Source organism: Phasianus colchicus, chromosome 15 (genome assembly GCF_987193195.1).
Source record: "Phasianus colchicus chromosome 15, bPhaCol1.hap1.1, whole genome shotgun sequence".
In the NCBI taxonomy this organism is placed as follows: Eukaryota; Metazoa; Chordata; class Aves; order Galliformes; family Phasianidae; genus Phasianus; species Phasianus colchicus.
In genome coordinates, this window is record NC_143450.1 from 2951359 (window position 1) to 2962954 (window position 11596).

General features: G+C 65.8%; 3 protein-coding genes across 10 annotated transcripts; all 3 read left to right on the top strand.

Annotated features, from left to right (window-relative positions):
- Nucleotides 1-92: 92 nt before the first annotated feature.
- PROB1 (proline rich basic protein 1) lies at nt 93-5643 on the top strand. Its single transcript, XM_031597970.2, has one exon. The coding sequence runs from the start codon at nt 1067-1069 to the stop codon at nt 5336-5338; it is 4272 nt and encodes a 1423-aa protein (XP_031453830.2). The 5' UTR covers nt 93-1066; the 3' UTR covers nt 5339-5643.
- Nucleotides 5644-5898: 255 nt separating this feature from the next.
- Nucleotides 5899-7327, top strand: MZB1 (marginal zone B and B1 cell specific protein). 2 transcript variants are annotated; one of them, XM_031597980.2, is made up of 4 exons: nt 5907-6203; nt 6468-6574; nt 6655-6759; nt 6828-7327. In XM_031597980.2, exons 1-4 carry the CDS (start codon nt 5982-5984, stop codon nt 7012-7014), a joined length of 621 nt encoding a protein of 206 aa, XP_031453840.2. In that variant the 5' UTR covers nt 5907-5981; the 3' UTR covers nt 7015-7327. The 2 variants fall into 2 exon arrangements, with proteins under 2 accessions (XP_090007016.1, XP_031453840.2); XM_090150890.1 differs by lacking the exon at nt 6468-6574 and having other exon boundaries at nt 5899-6203.
- A 68-nt stretch (nt 7328-7395) lies between these two features.
- On the top strand, nt 7396-11596 carry SLC23A1 (solute carrier family 23 member 1). Of its 7 annotated transcripts, XM_090150889.1 has the most exons (15): nt 7396-7465; nt 7840-7896; nt 7982-8089; nt 8164-8321; nt 8391-8479; nt 8561-8628; nt 8696-8877; nt 8993-9113; nt 9193-9349; nt 9453-9600; nt 9810-9915; nt 9994-10123; nt 10233-10376; nt 10708-10803; nt 10874-11587. In XM_090150889.1, exons 1-15 carry the CDS (start codon nt 7430-7432, stop codon nt 11119-11121), a joined length of 1848 nt encoding a protein of 615 aa, XP_090007015.1. In that variant the 5' UTR covers nt 7396-7429; the 3' UTR covers nt 11122-11587. The 7 variants fall into 7 exon arrangements, with proteins under 7 accessions (XP_090007015.1, XP_090007013.1, XP_090007014.1 ...); XM_090150887.1 differs by having other exon boundaries at nt 8407-8479; nt 8561-8877; nt 10874-11591; XM_090150888.1 differs by having other exon boundaries at nt 10708-11590.

Below are 11596 nucleotides of genomic sequence, written 5' to 3' on the forward strand. Positions count from 1 at the left end.
CCTTTGAAAGCAGGCTCGCCGCGGGGCCGTTGCTAGGAGACGGGCCGGCCGCCATTTGCCGCGGGGGTGCGGAAGATGGCGGCGCCGCTCGGGGGGCGGGGCCTGGCTGTGGGCGGGGCTATCGCTGCTCAGGCCACGCCCCCGGCCCCGGAGCTGCGCGCACGTGGGCGCCGTGCCGCTGCGCTCGGGGCGTCCCTGCGCTGTGAGCGGGAGGACAGGCGGGCACCGGGCTCCGCTTGGGATGCCTGGCGCGGCCTCCTCCGTGCTGTACCGCCCGATTTGGGGCACCGCGGCGCTGCCGACTTCGTGGAGCCCTGTCTCGGCAGGGAGGGGTTAAGCACCGGCTGCTTTCAGTCCGCCCCGTGTGTGCCAAGTTTAAATTTAGCCCCCGCGTGAAACCAGCGCGGGGCATCGGGTTGCCTCGGGGCTGGCAGCGCCGCGCAGCACCTGCTGCCACTGCCCGCAAACAGCCCCCAGAGCCGGGGCTGACCCCGCGGGGGTGACCGGATGGGGCCGGGCGCACCGAGACCTCCGCACCTCCGAACGAGGCGATTAGACGATTAATTAACACCGTCCTTCGTGTCAGACCCGGAGGCGTTCGGTGCCGGTTTGATTTCAAAGCTCACGCTTGCTCCTGGCCGCTCGCTGTTGGGTTGGGGGATGTTATGGGAAGGATCGCTTGGGGCCGGGCTTCGCGTTCCCGGGGTGGGGACGGGATGGGGATGGAGGAGCGGCGCGGGCCCTCAGCCGCCCTCTGCGCCGCCGGGGGTGGCAAGCGGCACGGCCTCCGCGTGCTCCCGTCACCCCAGGGGATGATACACGCCCATGCGTCCCGTGGGACCGTGCTGGCACCCGGCCTGCGGGGTCACGGCGCAGCAGCGAGGGGTCACGGCGGCACCGTCCCCATAGCAGACCCCTGAGCCGGGGGCGGCGGAGGCATTCCTGCACCTCCCGGCGCTTGGCATCGCCCCCCCGGGCTGGCGCCCGCCGTCACACATGTGATCGAAGCTCCGGGCACGGCTGCGAGCAGAGCAGAAGGTCGAGCAGCGCCGGGCCCGTCCCCACCATGATCCCCCGCGGCAAGAGGGACGCGAGCCGCCCTGCCGAGCTGCCCGACGGCGCGGAGCGACACGAGTCCCCCTGGGAGGAGGACGGCCGCCTGTCCGTGCTGCCCCGCGACGACCTCCCCAAGAGCGTGTCCGACTCCTCCATCTCCTCCTACCACTCGGCGCGGTGCTCGGAGACCACCGACACCTTCAAGGACTGCCTGGAGTTCCTGGAAGAGGACGATGCTGGCCGTCTCACTCCCCCGCCGCCCTACGTGCCCCCCGAGGGCCCCCCGCCGCACGGCCCCGGCTCCGGTCTGCGGGAGGAGCGCGCTCGGCAGCCCCAGCTGTCCGTCACGGCTAAGAATAGCGCGGCGCCGGGCCGCGGGGGCAGGATGGGTCCCCTCCGCGGAGATCGGCCGCCCGTCGTCGCCTTCGTGGAGCGGCCGTGCGCGGCGGCACCGGCGGCGATGCTGGGCGAGGGGCGGCGGGCCCGGAGGGGCGGCGGGGCCAGCGACTCGGATGAGGCCGACAGCGAGGTGCGGGCGCTGACGGCCAGGTCCTTCCGCAGCCTGTCGGGCCCCCCCGGCGCCCGGCTGGACATGTGCAGCTCGTCCAGCCTCTCCAACTCGCTGTCGGAGGACGGCGGCGGCGGGCGGCGGTGGGCGGCGTGCGGGGAGCCCCGCGGTACGGAGCTGCCCGGCGTGCCGGCCAAGGACCTGTTTGAGTGCGTGGATGTGGAGCTGGAGAGCGGCGACGCCAAGAAGGGGTATGGCAAGAGGAGGACTGTCCCCAAACGGCAGATCCAGCTGAAGAGGAAGGAGAGGAAGGAGGCGGGGTTCTTCCCGTGGGGGGACAGCTCGGCCCCGCAGCCTCTGCCCCCCGCCAGGAAGGAGCCCCCGGGGAAGGGCAGGGCTGGCGGCGAGGATTTCAGGTTCAACTACAAGCAGTTCGTGAAGACGGCCTCCTTGGAGGGTGATACCAGCAAGACCCGGATGGCCTCCAGCCTGGTAAAGAACGTGCTGGCCAAGAAGATGCAGTACGAGCAGCTCATCAAGATGGAGCAGCAGAAGGCGCTGCGGGGCAGCTCCACCTCCTCGGGGCCATCCTCGGCCGGCACTGACCTACTTGGGGACGGCATGGAAGGCAAGTCCAGCTCGCTGTCCAAGTCCGACCTCAGCGCCTCGGCCGAAGATGTGAGGCTGGTGGACATGGGGCTGGGGTCTATCGGTGCCCACCGGCCGGCCAAGGGTGTGGTGCTGAGTGAGGCGACGCGGGAGAACGTCTGCAGGCTGAAGAAGACCTTCAATGAGCTCAACGAGAGGATGCGGTACCAGGAGGTGGTGCAGTGCCAGCGCCTGCCTGCTGCTGAGCCCTCCGCCGAGAGGACTCCCTACTGGCGAGCGCGCGCTCTGTTCGAAGGCCGCGGCGGGGATGGGAAGGTGCCGGCCATCACCCCCAAGTTTGAGAAGCCTCAGAAGCCATGGCCCAGCTTGAGGCAGCGAGCCATCCGCCCCAGCAGGCCCCAGCTCGTCCCCTTTGAGCCCAAAAGCTTGGTGCCTCCCGACGTGCCACCCCGTAGCATCTTCACCTCCCAGGCACGAGATGTGAGGTTGGGGCCACAGAGCCGTGGGGAGGAGAAGCCACCGCCAGCACCCCGAGAGCCCCTGGGATCTGGGATCTCTGTGGGTACCCCCACTGAGCCGGGCAGCAAAGGCAAGGGGCTGGTGCCGCAGCCACGGGACGTGCGTAAGCTGCTCAAGAGCAGCTACAGACTCAGCTTCGGTGCTGCTCGCGGACCCCCGGCTCCCGGCCCCAGTGGGGAAAGCAGTGGGGAACCCAAGCCGCCGTCCCCGCTCATCATCCACTGCACCTCGGTCCGACGCAGCGAGCCGGCACCGAGCATCGTGCCACCGACAGCAGGGGACGTGGGGACGGATGGTGTCCGAGAGCCTGCACCAGCACGCACCGAGGGCACGGCAGCGTCCACCAGCAGCCACCCAGCGCAGGGCTCACCTGTGCAGATCAGCAAGGTGCAGTCTGTGCGGAGAGAGGCGGCCACCACCAAGAGCCCCCAGCCCAGCCCGGCCACGTGCCGCCAGCGCAGTGAGATCCATGTGCCGTCTCTGGTGGGGACTGTGGAAGAAACGCACGTGGAGAGCCACCTTCATGTCCTGGTCGGACCTCGGTCCCCTGTGGCTGTGGAGGCCTCCCCGGCTCGGAGCAGTGCTGTGCTGAGGACGGAGAAGACCCTTCTCCTCCCACCGCCACCAATGAGTCCCACAGAGGAGGACGAGGAGCGTGGTCACGGTGTCACCATAGGGGACGGCACGGGAGCAGACCAACATCGCAGCAGTGGGGACAACCCAGGGAATGTCCAGGATGTGAAATCAGCGGTGAGGAGTGCACTGAAGCCACCCACCTGTGAGCAGCCAGGCAGCCAGCTGGCCTCGGCAGGGAACCATGGCCCCACAGACAGCACTCGCCCCACTGCGCCATTTCAAGCAAGGGAGGCTGGTGAAGGTCCCTCTGTTCCCCCTGTGCCGCTTGCCAGCAGGCCACTGGAACAGAGGGAGACCATGGAGCACGTAACGAAGTGGCCGGGAGCCAGTGATCCACACCTTACTGGTGTCCAGGCAGACAACTCCAACTACTTGACAATTCCTGTGAAAGCCCCCAAACCTTCCCCAGTGCCAAAGGTGCCCCCGGTCCCTAGCCCGGGCACCACCTCCTTTGGGACCCCTTTGGTCCCCCACCCCAACAGCGTGTCCTTTGGGACCCCCTTGGTCCCAAACTCAGCCACCACGCACTCTGGGACCCCTTCAGTCTCCAATCCAGCCACTGCACCCATGGGGACACCATTGGTCCCCCGTCCAACTAGTATGCCTCTTGGGATCCCTTCTGTCCCCAGTCCAGCCAGTGCGTCCCTTGGGGCCTCCATGGTCCCCAACCCAGCATCTTTTGAGACCCCTGTGGTCCCCAGCCTGACCAGCACATCCCTTGGGACCCCTTTGGTTCCTAATGCAGCCACCTCCTCTTTTGGGACACCGTTGTTCCCATACCCACTGAGTGCACCCCTTGGGACCCCTTTGGTCCCCAGTCCAGCCACTCCATCTTTTGGGACTGCTTCAGTCCCCAGGCTGCCCAACTCAACCTTTGGGACCTCTTTGGTTCCCAATCTATCCAGCACACCTTTTGCAACCCCTTCTGTCCCCAATCCAGCCAGCTCATCCTTCGGGGCCCCCTTGGTCCCCAACCCATCCAGCACACCTTTTGCATCTTCCTCTGTCCCCAAGCGGGCCAGCTCATCCTCTGGGACCCCCTTGGTCCCCAATCCAGCCACGACGTCCTTTGGGACCGTTCCATTCTCCAAGCCACTCAACTCAACCTTTGGTGCCCCCTTGGTCCCCAACCCATCCAGCACACCCTTTATGACCCCCTCTGTCCCCATGCCAGCCAGCTCATCTTTTGGAACCCCCATGGTCAGCAACCCAGACCCTACTTCCCTTGGGTACCCATCAATATCTAACGTGGCCAGATCCTCCTTTGGGTCTCCCTTATTCCCCAGCCCAGCCAGTGTTCCTCTGGGGACTGGTGTGTCCTCCCATCCTGGTGGGGAAGCCCCTTGGAGCAAACCCCTCCCTGAGCCCTCCCAGCCCTCTGATGCTCTGGCCACTGCTGTGCCTCCAGCCCAGCCCCAACCTCACATGGAAGATGCTCCCCGGAGGACCGAGGGATCCTCACCAGGCAGCAAGAGCACACCGAGCCCCCCACGGCCCTTTGCTCCCCACCCCTCCGCACACCGCAAGATGCTCGTTGATCCTGACAGTGGAAAATGCTACTACATGGAAGCGCCACGGCAGCCCCAACTGAAAACACTTTACGACCCAGAGACAGGGCAGTACATGGAGGTGCTCATCCCATCGGTGCCCGTGGCCTCACACGCTGGATTCTACCATGCTCCCTTCAACCCCATGCTCTATGGCACACCCTACATGCCCTATGGCAGCTTCCCTGGGCTGCCAGCACCCTCGCTGCCCACTGCCTCCTCCCCGGCACACCCTGACCTGCAGGGCCAGCCACCGACCTCCGAAAACCCTGGGGGCTTCCCCGGAACCTTCAGCCCCGATCCTAAGGGTGAGGGGCCACCTGCAACTGGGGGACCTGATTGTGGGTACCTGGAGAGCCCCTATTACATCCCCACAGGAATGCGGGCCAGCCCCAGCCCCAGCCAGCCCCCAGCTCGTGCCAGCCCTGCCAGCACCGAGAAGGGACCACTGCCCTCCATGTGATCCCCAAATGCAGTGCCAGCCCACATCGCCCCCAGCCCTGGCTGTAGGGACCCCGTGGTTGTGGCTGAGCCGGCGTTGGGCACTGCCTGGGCCTGACTGGCTCCTAGAAGGAATGGGGAAATGTGCCCCAGAGGGTTCCTGAAGTTGTGAGAGTGCGGCCACAGCAGCAAAGGGACCATGTGCATGGCCCTGCTCCCCCCATCCTGCTGCTCCCATCCCAAGGGCGATGAACAGAGGCAGTGCAGCTGCAGCAAAGACTCCTGAACATAGCAATAAAAGTGCTGGGCCAGCATTAACCCTACAAACCCATCCGTGTCCGCGTTGTCTGTAAAGGGGACACAAGGGGCACGAATGTTCCTTTCAGGGCACATTCTGAGCAGAGCCTCAGGCACTGCAGATGGCACCGGTGGGGATGGGGGTCACAAGCCCAGGAAGAGGAGGAGGTGAGCCACTCCCAGGGAGGATCTGGGGGAGGATGGGTGTAGGCATGGCAGGATTGAATCAAACCAGAACTCTGAATTAAACCAAAAAGCATAACTGAGGGCCAGACGGCGGCGGAGAGTGTCAGCCGGATGCAGGTGCATCAGCCGCGCATGGGTGCCTGGGGGTGATACCTCCTGTGCCCGCCCCCATTGCTTCCAGCATGGCTCAGCACTGCCAGGGCAGCAGCATGCAGGCAGTGCTGGTGCTGTTCGTGGCCCTCAGCCTGGCAGCAAGAATGGTGGCCGAGAACGCATGTGGGGACCCTGAGGCCCCATCCTCATCCCACAGCATCCCTGCGCCCCAGATGAGTGCTGAGGAGCGGCTCTCGCCCCACATGCCTGAAGCCCTGCGCTGCGATGCGTGCCGTGCCATCGCCTTCCAGGTGCGGGGGAACATCCACCAGCAGCCCTGCACTGTGCCGAGTGCTTCTGGCTGCTGGGGGTCCATAGGGAGGGTACTGGGTTGGGAGCGGGGTCATGGTGCATGGAGAGGGGTTGTGACACATGCAGAGGTGTCGTGGCACATGGAGAGGGGTGGTGGTGCATGGAGAGGGGCTGTTGCTGCGTGGAGAGGGGTCATGGCACATGGAGAGGGGTCATGGCACATGGCCACATCACGGCCACTTTCTCCTCAATTCCTGCCCCAGCTGGAGGGGTGGCTGAGCCGCGCGGAGGCGAAGCAGGGCAGGAAGGCGCTGCGCGAGTCGGACTACGTGGAGGTGCTGGAGCAGAGCTGCTCGCAGGACTGGGAGCTGTGAGTGGTGCGACCCTTCCGCAGAGTGCAGAGGGCGGTTGGGCCGTGGGAGCAGACCCCAACCTCACGTCCCCCTGCAGTTACGGCGTGCAGGAGCTGAGCGGAGAGCGGCGGTTGACAGGGCCGGGGCTGCCAGGACAGGAGGCAATGAGCGTGGCAGTGATGGGGGGGCCGTGGCCGGGCAGGTGAGCACTGCAGGGATGGGGGGGGACATGGGAACATGCCATGTCCCAACGCTTCCCACTGCCCGCAGGCTGGCCAAGATGTGCCACAGCCTTGTGGGCGAGTACAGCGAGGAGCAGCTGTACGGAGCTCACCGACGGGGTCCCACCGCTCTGCGGGAGCTGCTGTGCCACGGCAAGAAGGGGCCGTGCGCCCACCTGGGGGGGTCCAAGGAAGGAGGCTCGGCCCCCCCCAAGGCGCTGCAGAACGAGCTGTAGCCTGCAGCCTTCACGTGCCGTCACTGAGGATGGTTAATGCTTAATGCCGGATGACCTTTGGAGCCAACCGCGTACTGCAGCACCGGACACACGCAGAGGGGACGCTGAGGGAGGTGGCACTGCCGGCACCATGCTGGGGACGCCGGGCTGTTGCTGTCACCATCCCAGCTCCGCATCTGTTTGCACTCGTGGGGACATCCCCGGTGGCATCCGTGCCCCAATCCCGCTGTTACTCTGTAACCCTCCACCTTAATGTTTGACCAAAGTGGCGTGGGCGGCGGTGCCAGCCCTAATTAAAGCAGTTAATCGCTCATCCCTCACCACCACCACACTCCCTGGTTTCACAACCCGCAGAGTAAAGTCCTCCCCGGCACAATATAAGCCACCGCGCGGTGACATCCCCGCACTGCCCAGGATGGGGACCCACTCGGGAGAACTGTCCCAGCCCCAGGTGACCGCGGCTCTGACCCTGATCCCTACACCCGTCCCCATCGGGCGTTGGGGAGGGGGCAGGTGGGGAGGGGCACAGGACCTCGGGGTGACGAAGGGTGGGGGAGCTCAAGGGGGTGAGGCCCAGGGAAAACACACCAGGGACGTGGTGGGACGCTGTGGTTGAATCACGGCCCCTGTGGGGTGCTACAGTCGCCACGGGGACAGTGGGGACCCCACCACCATACACTGGGTCCCCCTGGGGCAGTGCCCAGGGGCCCGGAGCCCTGCGGGGGTGGCTGGGAGGTGTCCCCACGTCCCCAGGAGGCCGCAGCCCGGTTCCCATGGCACATCCGGCACAACACCGATCCACCCATTGCCTCTCCCTGCCGCCAGGACACCAGCCCGGCCCTCGCCCCCTCTGGCCCCCAGCGTCCCCCCGGGGCAGGCAGGGTGAGCACTGTCCCCATCCCTGTCCCTAAGCCCCCCGGGGCTGGCGGCGGGCTCAGCGCTTCCCCTTCAGCCGTGCCCTCCCCAGGGCCCCGTGGCGGACCCCGGCCCTCCCCCAGCTCGGCGGCAGTTTGACATGCTGTACCGGATCGAGGACGTGCCCCCCTGGTACCTCTGCATCCTGTTGGGCTTCCAGGTACGGCACGGCCCCCGCATCCCCACAGCCTCCCACATCCTCCCCTCTGAGCCCCCCCACCGCCGTCCCCCCAGCACTACCTGACCTGCTTCAGCGGCACCATCGCCGTGCCCTTCCTGCTGGCCGAGAGCCTGTGCGTGGGCAAGGACCAGCTGACCGTCAGCTACCTCATCGGCACCATCTTCACCTGCGTCGGCATCACCACCCTCATCCAGACCACCGTGGGCATCAGGTAGGGCCGCTCCCCCCGCCCCCGGCCCACATGCCTCCCAAGGCTGCAGCCACCCCTCCCACCCCGCAGGCTGCCGCTGTTCCAGGCGAGCGCGCTGGCCTTCCTGGTGCCCGCCAAGGCCATCCTGGCACTGGAGAAGTGGCGGTGCCCACCCGAAGGTAGGACCAGAACGCACGCGATGGCAGCACGCCACGCCGCCCGCCGGCCCGACGCTCACCTCCTCCCTTCTCCGTCCCCAGAGCAGATCTATGGCAACTGGGTGCTGCCGCTCAACACCTCCCACATCTGGCAGCCCCGCATGCGGGAGGTACGGCCCAGCCCTGCCCCGCGTGGCCCCGCTACCGCCCCGCGCCCGCTCACGTGTCGCCCCACAGATCCAGGGGGCCATCGTGGTGTCCAGCCTGGTGGAAGTGTTCATCGGGCTGCTGGGGCTGCCCGGCGCGCTGCTCAGCTACATCGGGCCGCTCACCGTCACCCCCACCGTGTCCCTCATCGGCCTCTCCGTCTTCCAGGCTGCTGGCGAGCGGGCCGGCTCGCACTGGGGCATCGCCGCACTGTACGGCACCACGATCAGCGTGCGGATGGTTTTCAGGCCCTCGTGCCAATGCTGCAGGTGGCACCGGTGGCACCTGCTGATCCCTGGTGTCCTCAGGGCCCTCTGCTCCCCGCAGGTCCATCGTTCTCATCGTGCTCTTTGCGCAGTACCTTCGGAACGTCACCGTGCGCCTGCCTGGGTACCGCTGGGGACACGGCTTCGTCCTGCTGCGCGTGCAGATCTTCAAGATGTTCCCCGTAGGGATGGGGCTGGGAGGCGCTGCGGAGCACTGCTGGGGGTGTCCCCATCCCCACACGTCCCCATCACTGCCCGCAGATCATCCTGGCCATCATGGTGATGTGGCTGCTCTGCTACGTGCTGACACGTGCTGACGTGTTCCCCAGCCATCCTGAGGAGTATGGCTACAAGGCCCGGACGGACGCACGTGGGAATATCCTCTCGGTGGCCCCCTGGTTCCGTTTCCCCTACCCCTGTGAGTGACACGTGGCCACACGGGCAGGGAGTGGGCACGGCATCACCAGGGGCACACACCCCAAGCTGCTGGCACATCCCCATGGCCGTGCTGCTCCCCTCAGGTCAGTGGGGGCTGCCCACGGTGACCTCAGCAGCCGTGCTGGGCATGTTCAGTGCCACACTGGCCGGCATCATCGAGTCCATCGGGGATTATTACTCCTGTGCGCGGCTGTCAGGAGCGCCTGCACCCCCAGTGCATGCCATCAACAGGTATGGCAGCGCTGCGGGAACGGGGACATCACTTTGCACCCTGGCAGAACCCCACTGCCTGCACCTGGCTTCCATTTTGTGCCCATGGCTGCTTCATGCTTCCACTTCCCGGTGGTGCAGGGCCACCTCCTCCCCACTGGCACACCCCCACACCTTGGGCACATCTCCAAAGCCACCGCAGGGCACGGCACCCTCTGTTCATCCCCCAGGGGCATTTTCACAGAAGGCATCTCCTGCATCATCGCGGGGCTGATGGGAACCGGTAATGGCTCCACCTCCTCCAGCCCCAACATCGGGGTGCTGGGCATCACCAAGGTACCGCCCGGCCTGCGCACTCCCCATCCCCAGGGGGTTGCAGTCACCTCCATGAATCGCCTGCGTCCCCCCGAGCAGGTGGGGAGCAGGAGGGTGATTCAGTACGGCGCTGGGATCATGCTCATCCTGGGCACCATCGGAAAGTTCACCGCGCTGTTCGCCTCACTGCCCGACCCCATCCTTGGTGGGATGTTCTGCACGCTGTTCGGTAACCGCGCTGCACAGGGAGCAGTGGGAGGCACTGGAGCTGCACCGAGGACTGTCCTGTCCTGCAGCACTGCAGCTCCCACAGCACTTGGCCACATCTCTTCTTGCAGGCATGATCACGGCCGTCGGCCTCTCCAACCTGCAATTCGTTGACATGAACTCTTCCCGCAACCTCTTCGTGCTGGGCTTCTCCATGTTTTTTGGGCTGACGCTGCCCAACTACCTGGACGCCCACCCCAAGGCCATTAACACAGGTACCAGGAGCCCCTCACACTATTTGCCAGCAGCATCCCGGTGTGATGGCGCTTAGGGCGAGTGGGGCAGATCTCTCAGTCTGTGTACCTTAACGTGGCTCCGCTTGCTAACCTGCAGTGGTAAGTGCACTTGTAGGGCAAATGTGACGTAAGTTGGGAAGGCAGCTCCAAGATGCAGCTCAATGAACCTCAAAGCAACACAGGAGAGCTTGCGAGTGGGCAGCGGCACCTCTGAACACCATGTGCCCAACCGTGGGATGCAGCACACGCAACGAGCCCCGTGCTCCCCATCCCTGCACTCCCTGTCCCGCTCAGCCTGTCCCTCCCGCAGGCGTCCCCGAGCTGGACCAGATCCTGACGGTGCTGCTGACCACCGAGATGTTTGTGGGAGGTACCCTCGCCTTCATCCTGGACAACACCATCCCAGGTACGTGCAGCAGGCCAGGCGCGGGGCTGGGGTGGGCATCCCAGTGCACAGCAGCTGTGTCTGCCCGCAGGGACGCGGGAGGAGCGGGGATTGGTGCAGTGGAAGGCGGGTGCGCACGCAGACAGCACGGCCTCTGCCGATCTGAGGAGCTACGATTTCCCCTTTGGGATGAGCGCAGTGAGGAGGAGCCGCTGGCTGCGCCACGTGCCCATCTGCCCGCTCTTCACTGGCTTCACCTGGCGGGCAAAGAAGAGCCACGCAGCAGATGATGGCACACAGGACGGCACCGATGGGACGGCTGTCTGCACCAAGGTGTGACAGCTTGGTCTGCTGAGGGGCTGAGCCAAGCGCTGGGCTCCCATCAGAGAGCACCGCCCGGGCTGCGAGCCCTCCGCTCCCAACACAGTGCTGGGGGAAGGCACTGCCTGTGGGAATGGCACTGGCTTGGTTCAGCGTGGGGCTGCCGTGACAGCAGGGCTCCCAGGCGCCGGCCTCAGCCCATGCTGCCTTGAGACATGCTCAAAGCCCTGCTGCAGCTCAGCAGCTTCCATCGAGGCACCGGGAGCACCAGGCTGCGCCGTGCCCTTGGCTCCTGCAGGGCTGCACAGCAGATGCAGCTGGTGCTGTACTGGGTCCAGCATTCAGAGCAGTCCGTTTTAAGGTTATGCATTAAAAAAAAATCCAAACCCCATGGCCCCGGTCATTTTTGACACTGGGTTCAACGCTGAAACCCAAAGCTGAAGGCAGCACTGGCTGACACGGCCCTGACACAGCCAGGCACAGGCAGCCGCTC

What these genes read in the sequence shown, in the direction of transcription:
- PROB1 (XM_031597970.2), top strand. Translation starts at nt 1,067, where the DNA reads ATGATCCCCCGCGGCAAGAGGGACGCGAGCCGCCCTGCCGAGCTGCCC.
- MZB1 (XM_031597980.2), top strand. Translation starts at nt 5,982, where the DNA reads ATGGCTCAGCACTGCCAGGGCAGCAGCATGCAGGCAGTGCTGGTGCTG. An exon ending in GCCGTGCCATCGCCTTCCAG is followed by an intron (nt 6,204 to 6,467) that starts GTGCGGGGGAAC and finishes TTCCTGCCCCAG; the next exon opens with CTGGAGGGGTGGCTGAGCCG. An exon ending in TGCTCGCAGGACTGGGAGCT is followed by an intron (nt 6,575 to 6,654) that starts GTGAGTGGTGCG and finishes GTCCCCCTGCAG; the next exon opens with TTACGGCGTGCAGGAGCTGA.
- SLC23A1 (XM_090150883.1), top strand. Translation starts at nt 7,430, where the DNA reads ATGGGGACCCACTCGGGAGAACTGTCCCAGCCCCAG. An exon ending in GTCCCCCCGGGGCAGGCAGG is followed by an intron (nt 7,897 to 7,981) that starts GTGAGCACTGTC and finishes TGCCCTCCCCAG; the next exon opens with GGCCCCGTGGCGGACCCCGG. An exon ending in GATGTTCTGCACGCTGTTCG is followed by an intron (nt 10,124 to 10,232) that starts GTAACCGCGCTG and finishes CTCTTCTTGCAG; the next exon opens with GCATGATCACGGCCGTCGGC.